The sequence below is a fragment of the Salarias fasciatus genome, chromosome 4 (assembly GCF_902148845.1).
Source record: "Salarias fasciatus chromosome 4, fSalaFa1.1, whole genome shotgun sequence".
Lineage (NCBI taxonomy): Eukaryota > Metazoa > Chordata > Actinopteri > Blenniiformes > Blenniidae > Salarias > Salarias fasciatus.
Window position 1 is genome coordinate 27,008,958 of NC_043748.1, and position 25,415 is coordinate 27,034,372.

The 25,415-nt window shown below is 45.7% G+C and overlaps 1 protein-coding gene across 1 annotated transcript in view; it reads right to left on the reverse strand.

Moving 5' to 3' along the window:
- Positions 1-1,307: 1,307 nt before the first annotated feature.
- LOC115387773 (ankyrin repeat domain-containing protein 54-like) overlaps positions 1,308-25,415 on the reverse strand; it is a 40,980-nt gene continuing 16,872 nt past the window's right edge. Inside the window, exons 2-8 of the mRNA XM_030090626.1 lie at positions 22,508-22,555; positions 15,955-16,053; positions 11,800-11,871; positions 11,662-11,709; positions 2,031-2,155; positions 1,806-1,913; positions 1,308-1,708 (exon numbers count right to left, since the gene is read on the reverse strand). Coding sequence (XP_029946486.1) covers positions 1,634-1,708; positions 1,806-1,913; positions 2,031-2,155; positions 11,662-11,709; positions 11,800-11,871; positions 15,955-16,053; positions 22,508-22,555 — 575 coding nt within the window. The 3' untranslated portion in view covers positions 1,308-1,633. The remainder of the gene's footprint in view (positions 1,709-1,805; positions 1,914-2,030; positions 2,156-11,661; positions 11,710-11,799; positions 11,872-15,954; positions 16,054-22,507; positions 22,556-25,415) is intronic.

A 25,415-nucleotide genomic window follows, 5' to 3' on the forward strand; every position in this document is an offset into this window, starting at 1 on the left:
ATAAGCTAAGATAGGATAAGCTCGGTTTAAACAGTTTTCACGTTGTTTATAGAATGAAGAACAATATCCTCACCCAGAAGGCTTTTCTGATCCCAACAGTGCTTCGGGAGAAATTTAGATCCAAAATCGAGCGGCGCACATCCGTACAGGTCTAGCAGACGGGGCATCGGTAACGCCGCTCCTACAACGGCTTTAATCGTCCAAAAACTCATTAGTTTCTCCAACATTTCATCACGGTCCGCTCACGCCGCTCCTCCACCACAGCCCGGTGTCGAGATAAATGTTGTGGTTTTGTTGACCTCTGACCTGAAACTTTGTTTACGGCTGCCTGGCCATGCGCAGTACGGCTCTGGCAGCCGTTCTCCTCTTTCCTCTGCCTCGCCTCTCGATGAGCTCTTCATCTGTATATTCTGGCTCCAAACTGTAAGGACACCCTTCATATTCAAAGTTCTCATCCACAACATCTTCATCCAACAGATATTCGTCCATTTTACACTACACTGGAAAAAAAAGCACCATGTGTAGCCTCCGGTTGCCCCGGAGACAATGAGCTGTACTGCGCAAGGCGCGGCGCCATCGACAAAGTTTTCAGGTCAGAGGTCAATAAACACCCGAAACATTGATCTCTGTAATCTGCTTGAAAGAAGTCCAGAGGCGTTTGGCAGCGTGGGGATGTTTATTCCAAGAGCAGGGATCAGAAACATGCGGTAGGATCGGCAGTCGAAAAAACACACACAACAACACTGCGGCTTCTGTAGCTCTCGCTTATGTCACACTACCGCCTCGACATACAGACATAGGTATCTAGATGTAGCTGTCTAGATACGCGTGGACGCCAAGTACTACATTCAAATCGAACATGTATCTGCATATATGACATATCTGGCGACCCCGGGCTGTGGTGGAGGAGAGGCTGAGCGGACCGTGATGAAATATTGGTGAAATTAATGAGTTTTTGGATGATTAAAGCCGTTTTAGGAGCGGCGTTACTGATGCCCCGTCTGCTAGACGCATACGGATGTCCGCCGCTTGATTTTGGATCTAAATTTCTCCCGAAGCTCTGTTCGGATCAGAAAAGCCTTGTGGATGAGTACAGTGTTGTACTTAATTCCATAAAAAACGTTAAAACTGTTTAAACTGAACTTATCCTTTCAAGTCGTCAGACTGCAATGTGAACGTGATACAACCAGACAGTGATCGACATGCATAACTTGTATAAATTATCCAGCACAACATCCAAACAAACAAGATTCTTTGATTTACATCCAGAAATTTCAACAATTGGCCCTTTTTTTTTTTAAGTTTTATTTATTTTTTTAAAGAGACAACTCACCAGGAACATGCAACACAAGGCAATGATAGAAATATGCACTGGAGATGAACTCCATAGAATACTGTCTCATACAACATGTCTGATAAAACACACACACGCACGCATACACACACATGCATGCTCCAAGGTCCCAGTACACTTGGCCCTCTGGTTTTTCATATTTGGACAAAATTTGCTCAGCAGTGACAATTCAAAGCTGTTGTGCTGGAGCGAATGTGAGTTGAAGCTGGAGCTGTGCTTTGGGCACACTCAGCAGGAAACGTATCTGGGCCTCAGCTCTCTACGCACTCTATCCTCTGCCTACAAATCTCCCAACTTCTGTTTCTGTAGACTTAGCGATGTAAAACTGGCCAATAGATCAGTGACTTCATCCACCTGGAAAATGAAGACAGGCATGGTGTGAAGACAGGAGTGAAGCAGCAGTAAGGTTTGATGTGAAGGTGAGAATCCCTCAGGGAGTCTGTGGAGTCACCTGCTCTTTGGTTCGTGTGTGCTGCAGCTGTGTTGAAATGTGCTCCAGCCTCTCTTTAGCTTCACTCTGGCCCATCAGGTTCAGGTACTCTCTCAGCATCTGGATGATCTACAAGAGAAGAGTCCTGCTGAGCAGCGCAGAGGCGTCACGGTGCTCTCTGGACCGGGTGACCTCGATCCATTACCACCATCACCAACCCCCAGGCCAACGTTCCCCCTTCTCTACCTGGGTGACTTCACCTCTCAGGGTTTCCAAGCTGCGGGAATCTCCCTCCTGCAGGATGTTGAGCTTAGATCGAGCCAGATGCAGTGGGGTCCTGCCAGCTCGGTCCAGGGCGTCCACACGGGCACCTGAACAGAAACAACATCAAGCCAGCATGTAGTTTATTTCATCTGAAGGCCAATACATCTCCTGTACATCATGACTGTATTTTTGCTTTAAAATGTTAACTGCCAGAGGGCTAAAATGTGCTCTCTAGCACCACCTGGAAATACTGAAGCATCCACTATGGCCTGCAGGAATGTCATAGAGCAGGGCTGCCCAATCCTGTTCCTGCGAAGCCCCTATCCAGCATGTTCTAGGTCTTTCCTGCTTCAACACACCGGGATCTAATGATTCTGTCATTGCCAAGCACCTTAGAAAAAAAACCCAGGGACGAGCCCGTCATTGCATTCAGGTGTGTGGAAGCAAGGAGAGAACTAAAACATGCTGGATAGGGGCTCCAGGAACAGGATTGGGCACGGCTGTCATTGAGGGATCAAACGAAAACCTCACTTATTCATCTCATGTGGGAATTATTTTTTTTCAAATATTTTTATTCCAACGCTTGCTTGCTTACATATGGTATTTGAGGGGAAAAGTACTATAATGTGAATGCAATAAACTTGCTTGTGTAGATTTTGATAAAACTGTAATTACGACCCTGGGAACAGCACTGGAAGTCCCAATCAGTGTTGTTGTCTGAGCTCTTGCAGATAACACCTGGGGGAGCAAAGGACGGAATGTCGGAGCCTGAGATGCAGAAACTGGGACTGACTGACCCTGAGCCTGGGAGTGAGGATGACTTGACAGGGCGGAAGATGGAAAACTACCGAGAGCCTCAGCTTGAGAACCCCGCCTGCGAGCGAGTGTTCATAAACACACACACACACTCACGCATACTAGACATGGCCTTTTGCCTGCCGGACGCTACTTTGGGGTAGACCAGGGACTCCAGGACCAGAATTCTGTGGCAGGGAAACAACATCTCGCTGTAATAAACTCACACACTGAAAGCCAGAAAACGTCAGGTCCTCATTGTGAACTTTGGTTTTGGGATCCAAAAAGGCTCTGTGGGATCGAGGCGTGATTGGAGGGGAAGCCTCGGCCGGAGCGGCACCGTGGAGACGGACAGAAGATTTTCACCAAAACAAATGGCGTCACGAACAGGATCCCGAAGGTGACAATAGGAGACTGCAATGATCTCTCCAAGACCACAACCAGCTGGCATGAAATAAAAAGGTAAGATACTACCTATTCTGCCCTCGCAACACGTTTCCAGCTTTGTGCAGCTAGACAGATAGTTAACATGGATGGAAGGACAAAAGCTCCAGAAGTTTTGTTGAGTAATGATGTTTCTTCTTTTTGACTCTTTTGTTCCTCAGTTTTATTTCTTTATACTTTTTCCTCCATTCAGTTTTTTTGTAAGACTACAAAGGATGAAAATAAAACAACATTACAAAATATAATGTCTGTTGTCTTTGACATAATGAAAAATATGACATTCACAGTCTTAAAAATCACACCAAACATTGTTAATACGAGGGTGGACCCAAAAGTTCCCGGACTGTAGTTATAACTTTTTATTTTTTAATCTTCGCAATTATTTGAAACTGTCACCTTCAAAATCCTCTCCTTTGGCTTGAATACAACGCTGCACCCGAGATTTTCACTGTTCAGAAGAGTCGCCATGACCGTGCGTAACTGTGCCCGAAAGATAGAACTTCGATTTCCCCTCCCCCGCCTGTATGCCTGTCTTACCTTTCCGCTGCCGCTCCAGTTTCATCTTTGACAACAGAAAGCCGTCGCCCGGGGCCAGATCAGGTGAATGTGGCGGTGGGGAGGCTGGCTGGTCACGGTTTTAGTCCAAAAATATGCTTTATGCACAACATCTGGTGCTATTTCTGTGCGTAACGGGGCGTCCTGTGGTCTGCTGTCTGTTATGATGAGGCCATTTCCGGGAGCCTTCGTCTCACTGCTTCAATAACCGCCTGAGGATCATCTGTCTGGATCTCTACAATACTCCCATCAGTTCTGCAATGTCATCAAAAGTCCTGCGTGGATCTACCAGGACGTCTTCTTCAGTTTTTGTGACGTTTTCCTCTGTTCTGGAAGTGGATTGTTGTCCTCTGCGTGCCTGGTCTTCGTGATGTAATCTAATCGCTCTTAAAGGGCCAAACCACTCAGACACCCTAAGAATCCTTCTTAAAGAATGTCTGCAACATGGTGAGTGTTTCTGCCGCTGTTTTCCCAATAAAAAACAAAATGTTTTGACAGAGCGCATATCCGTGGATATCCGCCATCTTGAAAAATTGAAGAGCGGGGTGTCACTCTGTCAACACAAACAGTGACTGTCAGCTGACCGCATCACGGGGGAAGACCAAACCTGGCACAGTTATGCATGAGGCTGTCCTGTAGCGACATCTAGCGGCCAAAGTCGGAAATTCATTGTATTTTTTTATTAATAGAATCAGTCCGGAAACTTTTGGGTCCCCCCTCGTATAATTAAACAGATGCAAAAACAGCCTGTCATCAACCGCAGTACTGAGGCCCTCTGCTGGATATACACAGCACTACACTGGTAAAACCAAACTCGTCACCCAAACGTATCTCAGCAGTAAAAAAAACAACACGACAGACATACAGAGATGCACAACAAAGGTAACAAATACTCCAACATAATGTGAAATTACTTACAAAGCTCTGACCAAGTGTTGAAAAGAAGCCAACTCGTGGTGATTTTTCTCATGCTGCTACGTCAGTGCGTCAGTGAAACAGATCCAACTAGGAACTGAAACTGAAGTTCCGCTGGGCGGTAATAATAATAATAATAAATAATGCATTGGTTTTATATAGCGCTTTTCAGGACACTCAAGGACGCTTTACATTGCATTATTCATTCTCTCCATACCACCACCACCGCCCATTCACTCTCACAACTTTCATACTAGGCAAGGTGGGTGGAGTGTCTTGCCCAAGGACACGACGACAGTTTTCCGCCTGCGGGAGCGGGGATCGAACCGCCAACCTTCCGGTTATAAGACGACCCCCTCTACCATCTGAGCTGCTGTCGCCCCGGTACACTACCTGTTCAATCCTAAGATTGCAAAAGTGCCTGATTGGAGAAACTAAAGTAAAGGTTGTGATCCTGGTCTGGGTTTGTGGACTCTGGTTCGGAGGAGATTTTGTTTTCCTGACTAAGCAGATTGATGGTTGTAATAGTCTGGGCTCAGACCCCAGAGGCAGTCGGGCTGCTCTCTGAGTTGACCGGCGTCTCAGGACGTGGCTGGAATCAACTTTAATCTAAAGGGAGTCAGGGAGACTCGCCTGTGTTAAGAGGCAGACGGACAGCGCTCTGAGCTTTCCAGCTGAAGATGAAAAAGGACTACCACTTTGTTTCTGTTGGTAGCATTTAGATTAAAATGGACGGGGAATTGGACAGAGAGTGTCAGGAGCCTGACATCCATTTCAGACGACACACTCGCTGAAGTGTGAGCTGTTTGGGTTTCATGCCGAACAGATGTGGCCATTTTTGATAAGGCTGCGGGCGGAGTAGTGAAAGACAGGAAAATGTATGTTGAAAGGTGAAAGAGAGAATGGATGTGTGGCAGAAGAATGGGGTAGCGCTGCCTCCCCACAGCAGGAGTAACTTTTTTGGTATGGTGTACACAGATGATAGCGTGTTTGAGACGAAAGCAAAAAGATATTGAGAGTGGAGTTGGACAAGCGAGTGTTTATGCAGGATCAAAGATGCACAAGCGAATTCAATATTAAGAAGCGTTGATATCTGTTGCATGCCATGATTGAAGTGCACAGTGCGGCCGAGGGAGTGAGGAGAGCTCGAAAACATCGCGCTGCAGCTGAAGCAGAGGAAAAAGAGACGGGGCTCCTATGTGAGAGGAGAGAGAAGCAGGAGGGAGATAGTTTTCTTCCTCCACATTACTCGTTCTCAAAGCCTGGACAGGGAAGCAAAATGATGGCGCCGGGACTTAATTTTGAAGGGACATTCTGGGGAAAAGGGGACTACGAGACTGAAGGGGCTAAATATGGCAATATGTGGAAGAGAGCTGATGCATACTACAACATTTGAGAAGGAGACGGAGAGGGACAGTTGAGCAGTCTGCAGAGGCCAGTGAGACCGTTCAAACACAACCTATCACAGCATGTAGGTGGCCGAAGGCAGCAGTGAGCACAGCACAGCACCGAAACACACACCTCCATACTCAGTGTAACACTCAGCCATACTGGGAAGAGACACTCCGGGTAATACAGGGGGAGGAGCCACTTTTCTAGGACCGTCATTGGCTGCAGGTGACAGAAAATACACATTCTTGTGGACGCTGCTGGTGGAGACGCAGCAGCTGTTTGTACAGGAGTGAGCTCACAAATAACATTTCTCACTCTTCTCCATTCAGAGAGGAGCACATACAAACACGGGTGATGAACGTTCAAGTCAGAACTCAGAACTCAGAATCAGTTTATTGTCATTGCACAAAGTGCAACGAAATTTCAAGCAGCATCCGTGTATATATAATTTAAAAGAACAACCAACAATAGTGCAAATTTAAAAGGAAAACATAAATAGAAAAAAAAATCATATATAGAAAAGAACTTGCAGTATTTGCAGATTATTGCACATTTCCATGAGTGCGTGTGTGTCAGTGACCCTTCAGATTCAGTGCAGTGATGGCTTGTGGAAAGAAGCAGTTTCTTAGTCTGTTTGTCTTTGTTTTGATGGACCTGTAGCGCCTGCCAGAGGGGAACAGTTCAAACAGGTGGTGTGCTGGGTGGGTACTGTCTCTTTTGATTGACTCGGCTCTGCTGAGGCAGCGGGATGTGAATAAGTCTCTGATGGAGGGAAGAGGGCATCCGATGATCTTTTCAGCTGTCCTCACCACTCTTTGTAGTCTCTGCCTGTCTGCCTCGGTGCAGTGGGAGAACCACACGGTGATGCAGTAGGTCAGGATGCTCTCGATGGTGGAGCGGTAGAAGGTCACCAGCAGCTTCTCACAGATGTTACTTTTCCTGAGAACTCTCAGGAAGTGCAGACGCTGCTGTGCCTTCTTAAAGACAGCTGAGGTGTTTGCAGACCAGGAGAGGTTGTCGGTGATCACAGTGCCCAGGAAGGTGGAGGTGTGGACCCTCTCCACTGGATCCCCGTGTATGAAAAGGGGAGGTGGATCAGACCTGCGTTTCCTAAAGTCCACGATGACTTCTTTGGACTTTGTGATGTTCAGAGACAGGTTGTTCGCCGAGCACCACTCAGCCAGTTTCAGGACTTCATCCCTGTAGGCAGACTCATCACCCCTGGTGATCAGTCCCACCACCGTTGTATCATCCGCAAACTTAATGATGGTGTTGCTGGAGTGGGCGGGTCTGCAGTCCGTGGTGTAGAGGGTGTAGAGCAGTGGACTCAGCACACACCCTTGTGGGGAGCCTGTGCTCAGTGACCGGGTGGAGGACTGGTGGGGCCCCAGTTTAACCGTCTGGGGTCGGTTTGTCAGGAAATCTTTGATCCAGGCGCAGGTGAGTGGGGGGAGTCCCAGATCGATCAATTTCCTGACCAGGGTGTCGGGGATGATGGTATTAAAGGCTGAGGTGAAGTCAACGAAGAGCATCCTGACGTAGCTCTCCCGGTGTTCTAAGTGGCTCAGCGCAGTGTGCAGTGTGTGATACTATAGCATCCTCTGTTGACCTGTTTGCTCTGTGAGCGAACTGGTAGGGGTCGAGAGAGGCAGGAAGGCAGGACATGATGTGGTTGAGAACCAGCCGTTCCAGGCACTTAGTGATGATGGGTGTAAGTGCCACTGGGCGGTAGTCCTTATGGCTGGTGGTGGCAGATTTCTTTGGCACTGGGATAATGGTGGCAGACTTCAGGCACGCTGGGATGGTGGACTGTGTCAGGGAGAGGTTAAAGATTTTGGTGAAGACCTGCGAGAGTTGTGTGGCGCAGGCCTTGAGCACCTTCCCCGGGACACCGTCCGGTCCAGAAGCTTTCCTGGGGTTCACCTTTTTCAGCACCCTTTCCACCTCATGTGCCTGCACAGTCAGTGCTTGGGAGCTGGAAGTTGGATGTGGCTGAGGGGATGTGACTGCAGCCTTTTGGGCGGGGGTCTCAAAGCGTGCAAAGAAGGTGTTCAACTCCTCTGCTAGTGCGGTGCTCGGGACTACTCCTGAGTTTGTATGACCCTTGAAGTTTGTGATCTGCTGAATTCCCTGCCACACCAACCGAGAGTTGTTGTCAGAGAGGTGGCTTTCAATCCTCTGTCTGTGCTCTGCTTTCGCTTTCCTGATTCCTCTCTTCAGGTCAGCTCTGGCAGCACTGTACAGTTCCTTGCTTCCAGATCTGAAGGCGGTGTTTCGGTCCATGAGGAGTGTCTTGACGTGGCTGTTCATCCAGGGCTTCTGATTTGGGAACACTCGGATGCATTTTTCCACTGTTACATTCCCCGTACAGAACTTAATGTAGGATAGTACAGCCTCTGTGTGTAGGGTCAGGTCCTGGTGTTCAGAGACACTCCATTCAGTGTGCTGGAAACAGTGCTGGAGTTGAAGAAGAGCATCTTCGGGCCAGGTTGTGATGGTCTTGGTCACTGGAGTTGTGCTTCTTCTTAGCGGTGTGTAAGCAGGGGCAAGAAGCAGAGACAGGTGGTCTGACTGGCCTCAGTGTGGCAGTTGTATAGCTCTGTATGCATGTTTAATGTTTGTGTAGACGTGATCTAAGGTGTTTTCCCCTCTAGTAGCACAGCTTACATGTTGGTAGAATTTAGGCAGGACAGACTTCAGGTTTGCCTGGTTGAAGTCTCCTGCAACAATGTGTACGCCGTCGGGGTAAGACTGCTGTAATGTATTTAATACGTCCGCTAATAGCGTGAGAGCTATGCTAGTGTTAGCATCCGGTGGTATATAAGCGGCCGTGATTAGCACAGCTTTTAGCTCCCTGGGCAGGAAAAACGGACGGGCTTTGACAGAAATGAACTCTATGTCCAGTGAGCAGTGTGTGTGCATAATAGTGTTATTTGTAGACCAGTCGTTGTGTACGTAAATGCACAGGCCACCACCTCTCCTCTTACCGGAATCACTGTTGCGGTCCCACCGGTACATTGAGCGGCCAGCTAGCTGCACTGCGGCGTCGGGGATCCGCGGGTGAAGCCAGGTTTCTGATATGATCGATACACAGCAGTCTCTCACGTATGGATTTCCTTCCATGGGCAGTTCTAGTTCATCCATTTTGTGGATCAAAGACCGTGCGTTGGTCAGAAACATACTCGGGAGGGGAGGCTTGTGTGGGCTTCTCCTCAGTCGGGCTAGCAGGCCAGACCGGCAGCCTCGCTTCTGCTTCCTCTCTCTTCTCCGCCTACGCCGCCTGCCGGGCCCGACAACAATCCACGGAGCGCCGGGCGGTCTCCCGATGTTGTTTGGAATGTTGTAGAAACGGCTCGATTCTGCTGATATTGTTCGTTTTGCATTAAATCCAATATCCAGAAGTTCCTGGCGGCTGTAGACGAGATTTGCGCGTGAAAGGACAAACAAAACACTTAAAAGAAGGAAAAACACGGAGCTACGAGCCGCAGCGTCTGTGCGCGCCGCCATCTTGGATGAGTCACCAGGGTTTGAGCAAACCGAATCGAAGTGAGAACATTTTAACATTTACACTGACCCATAAAGGAAGCTTGGACTGGATCACACAAGTCTTTAAAATGACTTGCTTAAACCCTTCATCAGATTAACTGTGAATGTTACCCAGTAATGAGCAGATCTATACTTCATATATTATTAATATAGTGTTAACAGGGTTCAGAACCTAACCTAACCTCTGATTTTCAATGACTTTTCCATGAATTCAGAACTTGTTACCGAATTTCCATGAAAAAAACAAAGTTTCACTCTTCAATGACATTTATTTGTGTTCCAGTTTTCAAACATGAGGCGCCGAGGAGAGCAGGGCTCCTTGGAGCTCCTGAGAGCTCTGGGCTCCTCTGGACTCCTCGTCTGTCTCCTCCATCCTCCTTGTCTCTACTCCTCTCTTTCTGTCCTTGGCAGCGTCTCTTCTGCTGTCTGGAGCCTTCTTTAAACTTAGTCCCCCGCTTGCCGGCGAGTAATAACGTCACAACCTGTGTCGTGACACGACCGTTCATCAAGCCGCCTACATTACAACCGTAACCCTAAACGGTGGAAGCGCCACGCTGATTTGTGTCTGGTACGTGTTTCCGGTGTTGCTTGGGGACCTCAGTCCTTGTGATGGAGGCTCAGGTCGTCGATGCGATGCCAGTCATGAACTGTCACATTGGTCCTCGCCAAACGCATGAACACTGTAAACCAAACTGAATTTTGAAAAGTAAATGACACGAAGACTATGGAATCATTTATAATAGACAATCATATTAAAACACCACCAGTGCTGGGCTCTCATCAGCCCTGCCCCATCTCACTGTACCATCAGAGGTCTGACAGGGACCAGAGGACTGGTCCTCCAGGGGCTACTGTTGGGGAATATGGTCTTAGTCTTGGAGGGGATTGTGTTACCCAGACAGAAACTGATGTCGGATGCAACATGTCCAGGCTGCTGGAGGAGCTGAGGAGGCCTCTCCATGAGGAGTGCGTAGAGTTGAAGCAGCCTTGTCCAGTGTTTAATGTTTTTAACAACCTTGTGGGCAGAACCAGAAGGTGGGAGAGAAAAGGACCTAAATCCATCTGGGAGAGAACCATAACATTTATTCTGTTCTGTATTATTGTGTCCAGGTGACACTGCTGGAGACGGCAATGGTTGGAATCAGCCAGGATGAAATTAGGGCAATGTACACGGACTGCCCCACACACACACACACACACACACACACACACACACACACACACACACACACACACACACACACACACACACACACACACACACACACACACACACACACACACACACACACACACACACACACACACACACACACACACACACACACACACACACACACACACACACACCTCATGTCAAAGTGTGTGCACTGTGGCACACAATCGCTCACACACGCTTTGAGGAGTGAACGTCCTGAATGGGTCCCGGACAGCGGCTCAGCTGGAATCACGTCCTCCCCAGTGGAGCTGGTGGAGAGTTTCTTAGGTGGGGGCTTCATCATTCTTCAGTTTCAGCCCACATTCTCAGTGTTAACTTGCAGTGTGTTTTTAAACTGAGCAGCAGCCATTCACCAGCACTGGCTGGTTTAATTTTATGCCAGTAATTGGTTGTTAATCGTGACTGGTGGAATCGCTCCTAAAGCCCGCCTCCCCAGAGTGAGTTTTCTGGCACTTCAAGCCGTCATTCTGCTCTTTTATAGGAAATTATTTACAGAAAACGAAGTACATGCACTGTTAGCTTAATATCATGTAGTGTTAGAGTCCCCCCCCCCCCCCCCCCCCCCCGCCAGTTTCTGAGTTGCACTGGCTGGGGGGGGGGGGGCAGAGAACGAACTGATCTGAACCCGCTGGTCCTGCATGCAATGTTAAGATGGGCGTAGCACCTTGACCCCCAACTGGGCTCCTACTGCCCGACATGCAGGTTAAGGCCAAGTATGGACAGGGTCTGACAGCTGCAGCATCTCACCTCCTCTCAGCAGCGTGGTGATTACAGGCACATGGTTGGTACAAGCCGCTGCAGGGAAACAGATGGGAGGACTTGATATCTGGCTCATTTTCACAAGAGTGTTGAAAAGTGGACGTACAGACGACGCTCAGGCCTTACCCAGGTGGAGGGGTGTGTTCCCCAGACTGTCCCGCTGGTTCGGGTCAGCGCCGTGGCTCAGCAGCAACTGCACTGCAAATGGTCAGAAGGCTGCCGTTAGTTTTTATAATGCCAAAATAACACAACAACAATAATAAAAAAAAAACAAAAAAACAAAAAACATTGAATTCATCAAGGGATGCATAGCTCCTCCATTTTCTGAAAATATTCAGATTTCTGAAGTCAGCACAGTGGTACTATTCAACTTATGGAGCAGAGCTTAGAGTTAATAAACCCTACTTTGGGTGCATAGCAGGTTCAAGTGGTGAAAAATCATCTTATCAGCAATACTTGAAGGGCAGCTGGATTGTATGACACAACTATGATTGAGTAAATTAATGTTTCAGCAAAAATTGATCAGAAATGCATTGCAGACTCATCAAAATGGAGAAATAAAATACAATATCAAGCTGATTGAAGTGACGAAAATGAAATGTTAAATGTTTCAGCTAGGGATAGACTGATATGGATTTTTTTAGTGCTGATACCCATACCAATTTTTTCCCATTGCCCTTGGCTGATGGACGATTATGGACTGCTGATTTTCTTGAGCCGATATTTGGGGCCTAAACTGCCTTTGCTCCTGCAATTTATATTAAAAAATGATACAATGATAACAAATATTACAGGTCTCAAGCTGAAAATAAGAAAAAAAAATATTGAACTGTAAAAAAATATAACAGCGTTGCTAAACTTTATACAACATCGTTTAAAATTAACAAAAAGTGTTTGGTGCTTTTAATTATTCACATAATGTCTATAAAATAAATTAAAACAAATATTTAGACACCATTAAAACAACTGAACTCAAGAACAACCAGCATAGTGTGCACACTGCACAATACTTGATTTAAAGTGCAAATGGCTCCCTTACGGAGTGTGTAAACAGCAATAAAAAAAAACAAAAAACAACATAAAAAGAAATAAAGAATAGTGCAAAATAACTACTTTGGCCCACTCCTAATACTTCTTAGTTACCCCACACACCCCTCACTGAAAGTTCTTAATAATCCCAGTTTAGGAGCTCTATGTAGTGGAGGAAACAGAGGCGCTCTGCACCTCTTCTGCTCATATATCTGGCTGACGTCACTGGGAACAGAGTAGGAGGGTGGACTGAGGAACTTTCTGGCAAGCGGTGCTAGAAGGAGCAATCGGGATGCATTCCGTTTCCACCATTCAAGTGGCTGGCCCTTCTGCCTGTCGATCAGCAGTTCCCTTGAGTACTGATCCAGCTGCTGAGTAAACTGCTGCTCCTCATCAGTCTCGTCTGGGGTTGGTCCATGTGCCCCTGGTCCATGTGCCCCAAGAAGGTTGGCATTCATCTATCTGCTCAAGCTTGTCTGATGGACCAGCGACTTCCTCCTCTTCTTCCTCCGCCCTTTTCCGTCTTGGATCTTCTTGGCCTGGACCTTCTGAGGAAGCACTTTTCTGTTTTGCAGCCTCAGGCAGAGTTGCATGCTCTTCCTTGATCCAACCCTTTGCATTCCTCAGTGTGCCAGGAGCCAAGGCATGACCTTTGTAACGAGGATCTAGCAGTGCTGTAAAGAATAAGCACCTTGTTTTCTCTGCCTTCTCAAATCTGGTCTTTAGGCTGTTCAGCATAGTCTCGGAGTGTTCCGATTCCTCTTGACTTGGCAACCTAAGTTTCCAGCAACATTTTCAGCACTGTTATGCAAGAAGGATGCATGAAATTGTGGAGCCAGATCTACTCATTTTGAGTGTAATCTGTTCAAGTGGGCTCAGTGTGGCAATCAGATTGTCCACAAGAGCCTACTGATCTGCTGCTGAGACAGATATTTCCCATGTTCCCCTGCATACACATTAAGTGCCTGCTTCTCTCCAGCATGCTCTCCAACATATGAAGAGTGGAGTTCCAGCGTGTTGGCACCAGTTGGATTATTCTGTGCTGGGGAGGTCAAGCTCTTTTGAATGTTCTTCAAACGCTGTTTGGCCAGCACTTAATGGTTAAAATGGGTAGCAGAAGATTTCAATTTGGCAACAATGTCTGCCACTGCTCTCTGGCTGCTGATTCCATTCGTCACCACCAGCTGAAGTGTGTGAGCACTGCAGCTGAGATCAGGTAGTTCGGAGAGCCTCATCCTGTTGGCGCAACTATCACAAAGCACAAGTACAACTCTCTCTGTTTCGATGATCCAATGTTTCAGCAGACTGAGGAACTTATCACCATCCATGGCTTTAACATTGAGGACAATTTGTTTCCTTCGCCAGTCTTTGTCACTGAAATGACAGGTCAGGCTCAAAAGGGATTCTGTCTCCTCATACCAACAATCCGTTGTAAAGGCCAAATAAGGACTTCCATTGTCCACCGTGACCAACTTCTTGATTTTGTTCTCTACCTTAGTGTGTACATGCTCACAAACATCAGTGTGATAATACTTGTCAGTTTTAAGAGAGTATCTGGGCCCCAGCAATGCCACCAACACCAGAGACAACTGGTTGACTGTCTGTTGCAATTATCTCAACTATGGCAAGAGCCACCTTTTTTGGCCTGGTTTTAGAATTAGGGCACTTCCTTTGGGCATCAAACATCTGTATGACAACAGGCTGTGTAGAACTGGCTGCTGCTCCTCTTTCATCCTTTTCTTTCACTACTTCATTGTAGGTCTCAAGGTGGTGACGTTTCAGGTGGCTCAACATGTTTGAGGTATTTTACTTTTTCTTTTTGCAGCCCCCATGCTCACCAATGAGTTGCATATGGCACACCCTGCCTTCCCTGAAGTGGGCTCAGTGAAGTGTTGCCACACTGGATTTTTGTGTTCAGCCTTCTCCATGAAGAATAAATAAAAAAACTTGTTAGTATCAATCAGAAACAACCTTTTTGCATCATCTTACATACCACCCAATATCACCACTTTTTCATCATTATCTACAACACAACCTAGATGACGCATTGCTTGTTGACATATTAAAAGACAGGTATAATGTACTGCAAAATTTTAATAGTTGTCATTGACATAAAGTGCTTCATAAGCTCCTCCTGATATGAGGATGTGATATATATTTGGCCCCCGGTAGGGATTTTAGTCATACCGCCCAACCGCGATAGCACATTACGTCCTCTGGATGGCAGTAATGCAGCTTTTTAGATGCACGTTCCCGAAGAAGAAGATCACAGCAACAGCGATGGCAGCGAGACAGACAGAGGAAGAGCTCGTGAAAAAGATTGGTGCAACATCTATAACAACAGGTTGGCAACTGGCGGTCCGTGGGCCACTTTTGGCCCGCGAACAATAATATCTGGCCCGCCAGATGATTTTGAGAATCTGAGGGTCCTGCTTCACGGAGGCAGTAACACCGTCCATTAACCTGTCAGTGTCCAGCTCCTCCTGCCTCACTACTTGTGAAACACCTGGAAACCCTCTGATTCAGTAACAACCTGAGCCCTGCAGCTCCTGCTGCCTTCAGGGACACTTTGTAAAAGTAGCTGCTGATAGACGCCACCGGTGTCTCAGTCAGCTGTTAGCTTAGCTGTTAGCCACCGACGAACTAGCTGGCTTTGAACCATTCATTCCTGCTCCAGCATCAGTCGACGGGACGCATCTCAACTTCTGCATTGGTGGAAAGAAGATTTAAACGCTGAGCTTCTGGGACAGAACGGGAAAGGTTGTTATTGAAGGACAGTTCAGTTCTGAGAGGAAGTATCTGAGCGGTGTAGCGGCGGCTTGGAGAGAACGAGGGAAACATTGTTCTGGTAGGTTTAGTTTCTGGGTTTAGCGTGGCTGTTTACTGTTCTGTTGTTTTATCTTCATCTTGTTGTTCAGGGATCATCGTGTTGCTCTCAGGAGTGAAGAAGCTGCAGCTGACATCGCTCAGCTGTGAGGTGTTCAGGTTCCAAAGTCACAATCCGCAAAAGCAATCATTCACAACATTGAAATGGTCATAAATAGTTGGCAATAGAGAATTATAATTATTTAATATAATGATATACTTTCCACATTTCACACACATTCTTGTCTTCCCCCCCCCTTCCCCCCGAGTTTACTTGGTTGGTTATTTTCCTTTTTAGCGTTTCTGGTGGTTTTAACAAGTGTAGCTTTGTTGGTTATTTTTATGAAGAGAAAACAATCAGAGACTGGAACACTGTTGTTAACCTACCAATGCTCTGGTTTCCATTGCAGGAGGAGAAGTGAAGTGCTGTCCGGCCTTTGTCATCCGCTGCACAGGGGTCGATGTCGTCCTGCAAGAGCCTTCGCACTGAAGAAAAAAAGTTTCAATCAGCTCAGCACTCAGGCCATCTGGGCATTGTGGAAGTGAAATAGAGATGCAGAGGTCTAGTCTGGTGGCCAGGCATGGACAGAGACATTGAGGATCTAGTCAGGGACTATGCAGCCCGCCTCACCAGCGGTACACCCGGCCCACCTCCTTCCCCGTGCCCTCAGACACCGTGGACCCACATCCAGGTGGACATCTGTGGTGAACTCCACGGTGCCCCACATCATCAGCACTTCCTACTGGTGGCCTATGAGCCGCACTCCAAATGGCTGTAAGTGCTGCCGGCTGGGTCTTTTACCACTGCAGTGATCATCAGCTTCCTCTCCTGTTTGCCCGCAAGGGCGTCCCTGACCAGTGTTGGGTGTAATGCGTTACAAAGTCACTAGTTACTGTAATGACATTACTATTTTTGGTAACGCAGTAGTGTAACGCATTACTGCGGCGAAGACTGTAATGACTTTACTATTACTTTCGAAAATATGATCTCGTTACTTACCGACAATTTATGCGGCACGGAGCCGCAAACCAAGCATTTCCTGCTTGACGTCATAAACGCGATCTGATTCTCCCCAATCACTAGAGAGATCGCGGCCGGTGGCGAGGGGAGCCAGTGGCGGGGCGCGCTTGTTTTGTCCGCCTACACCGCCATTGGTGGGGGCGCTCGTTTCCATACCCGCGCATTCCAGGCGGGCAGTGTTGAAGAAACCAGTTCATTAACAATAATCGTGGTCTACCTGTTGTGTTGTTTGGAATGCGCCTAGAATGCACGGGTGTGGAAACGAGCACTCCCGCCAATGCGGAAGTGAACTAACGCCACCGGCCACTGGCGGTGTGGGCGAACAAAACCAGCGCTCCCTCCACCGGCGGCCCTCGCAGTTGCAAGATGGCGGAGCAGCCTGATGGCAGCAGCGCTGTGGCGCTCACAAAAACATCCCTGGATGCGTGGGAATATGGCCACTACTTTGCATTTGTTGCACGAAGGGACAAGAATGTCACTGTTAGGTGTAAACTTTGCCCTGGTCAAAAACATCTATCCACTTCCGTGAATTCCACATCAAACCTGTCAAAGCATCTGGAAAGACAGCATGGTAGTACCAAGCTGGTTTCGAAAAACATCCGTGGCGAAAGGGAAGATGGGACGGTGACGGCACCGACACCCAAGCAACCGCGGCTAAATTTCCAGCAACCCCAGGTAACAACAAAGGCAGAATTAAACAGACTTGTGGCCTCTTTCATTGTGGAGGATATGCTACCCATTTCGACAGTGGAATCACCGTCGTTCAGAAACATACTGAGGAGAATCCCAGGATCTGGGAGTGAGCGGCTGCCATCAGACAGTAAAACTTTTGCGAACTATTTGGACCAGTGCTACGAAAAGATGGAAACACAGCTGAAGCAGACATTTGAGAGGCTGGAATTTGTGTCAACTACTGCTGACATTTGGACCACCTGCAATAAAAGCTTCTTAGGAATGACGTGTCACTGGATCGATCCTGATAATTTTCAGCGCGAGAAGGCGGCTATTGCTTGTAAACGGATCAAGGGACGTCACACCTACGATGTCGTTGCAAGTGAAATTGAGCAGGGACACTCATCTTACGGACTAGCACACAAAGTGACTGCTACTGTTACCGACAACGGGTCTAACTTTGTAAAGGCTTTTAAAATGTCCGAGTGCCAAGCGACAGCGTTCGATGGGGAGGAGGAAGAGATGGATGATGGAGACCAGGAGCCAGTGTTCACAGATATGGAGGATGTGCTGTGTAGCGGAGATGATACAGAGGGACAGTTTTCTCTACCTCCACACTTCAGATGTGCATCCCACACATTGAACTTGATTTCTACAAATGATGTAAATAAGTGGTTCACGGCGAATTCTGAATCTAAAGCCATGTACCGAAGTGCAACTGCAAAGTGCTCTGCCCTGTGGACTAAAGCCAGTGCTCTACTGTAGCTTCTGAAGTTGTGGAGGAACTCTGTAAAAAAAAAGTTTGTGGTTCCTACATCAACCAGATGGAACTCGTTTCATGACGCCCTGTCCCGCATCATCGCGCTTCCCCTCCACACGCTTAACTCTCTGTGCAGTAGACTTGAGATTAAAGCTTTCACTGAAAAGGAATATCAGTTCCTCAGAGAATACTGTGCGGTCATGAAACCGATCACCGTGGCATTAGACATACTGCAAGGTGAGGATCATTGTTACTACGGAGCACTCTTGCCAACTCTGGAGAGTTTGATGTCAAGGACAGTGGCGCTGAAACCAGGACTAAGTCGGATGACAGCAGGTCTCGCTGATGCCATCGTAGAGGCAGGTCTATTTTATATCTCAATGCACGCTACTTTGAATGCTAATTTAGTATCCAAGTAATGAGATTGTGTTGCTTCACATAGTGCTTCTCATCTGGCCTGAATAAACAACGAGGACCTATTTTTATGCAAACCAACCGTTCCTCTTGTATTTACCTGTTAAAAAGTCCGCTGATCTAAACCTACCGCTTTGCGCGTTGCTATGGTAACGCCCTGGCTGAGTGATACAGGCCTATATGACAGTGATTGCTGAACTAGTGTGCACACCATGCACGGAATTAATGCACGCCAGATAGTATGAGAATTCTCACTGACCATGGTATAAAGAATTCTCACATGGTCAGTGAGAATTCTAATATCAACTGGCGTGCATTAATTCCGTATTTGCATACTAGTTCGGCAAGTTAAATCAATGTCATATAGCTCTGCCACGGCCATCACCATAGCAACGTGCAAACCAGCTGGTTCAGATCAGCTGACTAAAATCTGATGATGAGCACATTCTATTCCTCTTGACAAAGGTTGGTTAGCATAAAAAAATGAATTGAAAAAATGATGTTCCTATTCTTAAACATAATTAGTAAAATAAATGAACATTTGTCATATTAAATGTTTACTTTGTGGGACCATGGTATAAGTGGATTAAACATGACGTTCTAGACTTCACGTCGTGCATATTTGATTTCAAATAGTGCTTCTCACACTTTGTAATCCTTATTGCAGGCCATCAAGACACGATTTGGATCAGTTATGGACAGCAAGGAGGCCCTCCTTGCAGCTTGCACACTGCCAAAGTTTAAACTGAGATGGCTGAAAGAAGAGAACAGGAGGGAAGTCCTGAGGACACTGCTGACAGCCGAGTGCAGAGCAACAGGTCATGATGGTCAGGAGGATGCATACACAACACAGAGGAACCCGCCCTCCAGCAGCAGTGTGAGTGATTTTTTTGACTTTGGTGAGGAGGACGATGTCACTCCTTATGACTCTGAAACAGAAGTTATTGACTTTTTGAAGTCTGGATCAGAGATGGAGGTCTTGAACCGTTTCCCCACCATAAAGACACTTTTCATGAGATACAACACAGCCATACCTTCCAGTGCCCCAGTGGAGAGACTCTTCAGCCGAGGCAGCCTTGTGCTGAGTCCAAGAAGGAACAGATTATCCGATAAGCGATTTGAAAGAGTCCTTCTCATGAGGTACAACCACTTTTTTGATAAATGTGTCAACTAGGATAAAGTATATAAAACCATAACCAAGTGTGTGAGCTAAGCTTGCAGCCAAATGTGCCTGATGATCATTAAATGTCAAGTTTGGATCACACCTTAAATGCCATGCATTTTTTGTTGAAATCATTTTCATCTGAGCTCATTTGATTTTGAGATTAAGGCCAGAGTGTCCTTGTAATTATTCCGTTTGTGATATAAGCATGGTATGCTATTTTATATTTTTTTCAACAATGCTTGCATTGAAATTGGGAGACATGATATGTGAACATGCTTTGGGGTTTTTTTTTTGGGCTTTGGCCCTAAAGAGGGGGCAGTGTGCATGGAGTGTTTTCTAGAAGGTTTCCAAATGGTTATTTTGACATATATCTACAGGCCTATGTTCACGGTGTGGATTTTCAAGTTCATCAACACTCTTGGAAAGTTGTTTCAGCTAATTTCTTTGAGATTAAGGCCAGAGTGCCCTTGTAATTACTTTATTAGTGATATGAAGCATGATATGCTATTTTATTTATATATTTTTTCAGTACTGTGATGTTTACATCGAAATTGGGAGACATTATATTGTATGCATTGTGAGCATGCTTTGAAGGTTTTTTTTTTTTGGCCTTTGGCCTCAAAGAGGAGCAGTCTCCATGGAGTGTTTTCCAGAAGGTTACCAAATAGTTATTTGACACAAATCTATAGGCCTATGTTTACGGTGTGGATTGTCAAGTTTTCAACACTCTTTTGGAAAGATGTGTACAGCATTTCTACATTAAAAAAGCTTCAAAGAGAAATTCTGTATTGGTGTGTTGTCATCCTTTTCTTTTACCTTGTTTTAGGTAATGACAGCCCTGACCTGTTACATAGCATAGGGTAACTTGATGTTTGACTTCAAATCTAGAACTTACATGACCGTGCATTTAAGGTATGATGTTTTAAAACGATGCAAAAGTAGTGTAACTAGTAATGTAACTATGTTACTTTAAAAAGAAATAACTTAAGTAACGTAAGAGATTACTTTTTTGGAAAGTAATGAGTAATATGTAATGGATTTCTTTTGTAGAGTAACTACCCCAACACTGTCCCTGACGCCATACATCAAAAAGTAAGGGTTTGCCTTGTGATTATCACAATGGTTTTATTTTGTCTCTACCTAAAATGGTTATCATTCCAGGTGCATTTGTTTGAAGAGAGTGCGGAATTTTCTCCCATCCGCTCCAATGTATTGGAGAGAGATTTTCATTTTCTCGCTTAAATCCAAAACTTCATACATTTTTACAAACTGATTCCTGTTATATAGATGATCCTACAGACATGAAAATTTCAGGATAAATCCATGAAAGGCTTCTGACAATCACAGTTAAAAAAAAAAAAAAAAAAAAAATCACTTTCACCTTTTGGTTTTTCGGCACTTCTTCAACCATACAAACTGGATGAAAAACTGCTGACTCACTGCCATGAATGCCAAGTGCAGCTGGTCTCCTTGGCAACAGTCACACCTGCTGAATGCAGCTGGTCTCCTTGGCAACAGACACCTGCTGAGTGCAGCTGGTCTCCTCGGCAACAGACACACCTGCTGAGTGCAGCTAGTCTCCTTGGCAACAGACACACCTGCTGAGTGCAGCTAGTCTCCTTGGCAACAGACACACCTGCTGACTCTGTCATGGCTCATGTCAGCTCAGAGCTCACAGAGAATATGGGACACACACTTTCACATACTTTCAGTTAGCATGCAAAAAAGAAAATTTGTGCTGGAATCTTTTAGTTTATTAGTATTTATTCAATGCACATTGCTTCTAAACTTTGTAAAATCAATATTAAAATATATTTTTGTTTCCTTTGAAAAAGGTGGAGATATGAGAGTTCTGGTGCTTCAGAGGTTGAGCCCAATATCAGCTCAGAGCATCTGACAGGTAGAGAGCAGATGGTCATCTACCATGTGTCAATATGATCAATAGGCTATGACTAATGACCAGTGTTATTCAAGGAAAATTTAGTTGATGTAAGTTGCAGTTGCTGTGGACAAAAGCGGTAGTGTTTTGCCTGAAGGAATACTACAGTTCCCATGAGGCCTGGCGCATGGCGTCGTAAATTGCTGCTCCCGGTGGCGTGCTGTCGGACTGAACTCGCCTACATTTGTTTTCAGTGGCTGTGTGAAGGACGGATAGCGACGAGGTCATGAATCTAATGGATAAACAATGTTTTATCATGATGTGACGCATGCCGTAAAGCAGTCCGCACAATTGGAGCTTTTTAGTGTGCAGGGTTCCTACCACCCTCCTCACAGCTGCTCAGTCCAAGTGAAGCAATACTGACGCCCTCAGCCCGTGACAGAGGGGTCATTCAACTAGCTGTAAGTCGATGTATCATCACAAAAGATATTAAAATGTTTTATTAAGGTTGGAAAGTTCCTTAATGTCTCTTTAAGGTAAACGTGTGCTGTAAAAAAAATACATAAAATAATAGGGGCGTTTGAGTGCCCGCATGATCCCGGGAGCCATGTTGTCTTCCCATCACCCGGGACCCAAACAGGTCCCGGGTGATGGGCCAGACTAAGCAGGTCAAAAGCCCTGATGAGAAAAGCTAAACCAAGAACTGTGACGTCGCCTGGTATGGCGCAGCCAGGGCCCTATATACTTCAACAATTACGCCAGTTTGAAAAGTATCCTGATAATGCCTGTCACCTGAATAAACCAAGAGATTCACAAAATGTACTTATTATATCTGACAATGACCTATATATCAGAAATCTGGGGGGGGGGGCAAATATCAGATTTTGCATCCAAAAATCCCATATTGGCCGAGCTCCAGCTCAAATTAACTAATTAATAACTGTTTGACAGAAAACACTTTCCAACAAACATATTGATCGCAAATAAAAGTTGCAAAAACCGAAGGAAAGGCAGGTAGCATGTTCATACCTGTGTCGATGTCGTTGCCATTTGCAGCTTCCCTCAGTCGTTTCACAGCTGTCAGAGAGAAAACATTCACAGTGAGTCCACAGCAAATTTGTTCACAAGTTAATAGCAGAATGGAAGGGCTATGAATTGTCGTTAACTGGGAGTGATACTTTATTGATAAGCGTAAAGAGATATTGACATGGAGTAACACTCCTTTTCACATCACACCACATAATTATCTGTTCATACAGAATGGCAAAGCTGTAAACGATCATCACTGAGGCCTGAAATGCCATGTCCAGCCGGGGGTGGTGTTCAGAAAAATGTAAAATAGCACAGAAGAACATTATAAGCAAGCACCGTCAAATGGTTCAGAAGAAGCAAACGCAGATTCAAAACTAAATAATAATTAAAGCCGCAAGCGGCATTGGTTGGAACCGAGCCTCCTCGCCAGCCCGCGACTGAGACGTCCACCCACTAACATGCGAGTTTTTAGCATGTCCCATCCACTAACATGTAGCTGTTAGCATCTGTCATCGACTAACATGGAGTTGTTAGCATCTCCCATCCACTAACATGTAGCTGTTAGCATCTGTCATTGACTAACATGGAGTTGTTAGCGTCTCCCATTCACTAACATGTATCTGTTAGCATCTCCCATCCACCAACATGTATCTGTTAGCATCTGTCATCCACTAACATGGAGTTGTTAGCATCTCCCATCCACCAACATGCAGCTGTTAGCATCTGTCATCCACTAACATGGAGTTGTTAGCATGTCCCGTCCACTAACATGTAGCTGTTAGCATCTGTCATCCACTAACATGGAGTTGTTAGCATGTCCCGTTCACTAACATGTAGCTGTTAGCATCTGTCATCAACTAACATGGGAGCTGTTAGCATGTCACGTTCACTAACATGTAGCTGTTAGCATCTGTCATCAACTAACATGGGAGCTGTTAACATGTCCCATCCACGAACATTGAGTTGTTAGCATCCCCCATCCACTTATATGGAGCTGTTAGCTTCTCCCATCTGCTTTTGACAGTCACTGAATGAAGGCACTGAGTATCAGAGTTTGATTGACAGCTGCTGTCAGCTGTGTAACTGCACCGTATGCCCATATATGGTCCTGTCAGTTAGAGTGGGAGAGAGGAGAAAATGAAACTTTCTCTTTGGGTAACAACTGCTCCTTGTTCCTTTCCTGTTTGGCAAAACTGAACAAAAAATACGTTTGATCGGAAAATTAGTTGTCTTTCAGTTGGTGAAGCTTTCAGAGCAGTCAGACTTTTAGTTTGGACCGCAGAGGCCTCAGTTTGTGAGAAGCGCGAGATTTTTCCCCATCCGGCTCCATTATAACTGAGAGCAAAAAAAATGCAGAGCGCACACCTTTTCATACCTGTGAAAATGTACTTTTAACATGACATTTTCCCCACTTATGTCACATCATCTTGTTCGGGAGAAACTGGTGACGCTTCACGTGTGCTTGGTTTGTTGATATAATTCACGGTTTAGCCACACTCGACAGTTGTTCGAGGTGCTGACTTTTCTTCCTTTTCTTCCTTTTTTCCCATTATAACGGATGAGGGCCGGAGCAAGGCAGATTTCAGACTTCTGACTTTGAATGCTAGTAAAATCAACACCGTCAGACTTTTGACAAAGTTGTTCACGACTTTTGTAGAGAAATTTCTCCTCTATCATGTCGCGTTAGTCTGATGTCTGTACGACAAACGGTCTCGGAGGAGATAATTTTTTTGTAGGGAGTGATTTTGAGCAAAATTTTACTTTGAAAGGGAAATTGTGGACTTCCTGTTAGATTTAGGTCAGGGGTGTCAGTGCGTGAAATGTAGATCTTGATGAGACGAACGCATGAGTGTTGGTTTGATCTCTCTACGACCTTCCTTCGGGCTGTAGCGACTGTTTTAGACGTTTTTTGGGATATAGGTGGCGCTAGAGAGCCGATGGTGTTCTTTTTTGGATTTTATAAACTTTTTCGCCGGTCATGATGTGCGTGCCAAATTTGGTGAGTTTTCGTGCATGTTTAGGGGTTCAAATTGGCGTTTATTTGGGCGTTAGTATAATAACAGAGACCGACGACGACAATAAACGAACGAATAACAATAGAGACCTTGCCCTGGCTTGCGTGCACGGAAGAGGGGGACTCCTTCCTTGCTCATTTAGTAGCGCTCAAGTAAAAATTCAGTTTCTTTTCCCTGGTGGGGTCTGTGCTGGAGCTGTGGCAGTGCTAGAAGCCAGTCTTTTCTTACTTTCTGGAAGATCCTGCTCAGTTGTTGCTCACTAAGCATCTGGCGGAGTAATGGTGGACCTACCAGCTGGAGTGCGCATTACGTCATTCCTTTCAAATTCTCAGCAAAAAAATTCTGGTGCCGGACCGGCACTGCAACTTTCAAGTGACAATTTACCGCTGTTAAGAGGTACTTGTAATGAATATGTCAGGGCACATTGTACACATCATTAAAAATGTGTAACATATTTGTGGTGGAAAATAAGTATTTTTAAGGTTGTAAAACTCCTTAATGCACCTTTAAGTGTAAAGTTAAAGCTATTTATATTGAAAAAGATGAAACTTACAGTGATTTCATATTTCTTAAAGAAAAGGTAAACATTTAATTTATTGTAGTTTTTATTTCTAAAATTTTATACTGGAGGAGCTTCATGGATAGATAATTTCTAGTTTTACAGGTAGTACATTATGTACATGATTCTTAACAGTTTTTCTGAGGCTTTTGTATTATTTATATCGATATCGGAATTATATCGTATCGACCGAATTTATGAACTATATCATGATAAAATTTTTGGCCATATCGTCCAGTACTAGGTTCCAAACATTGCCACTAAAACCGACGCTTTGCTGGTGGAAGTGGAGGTCTTTGCTGCAGCAGTAGAAGGGGAAGTGGAGGTCTTT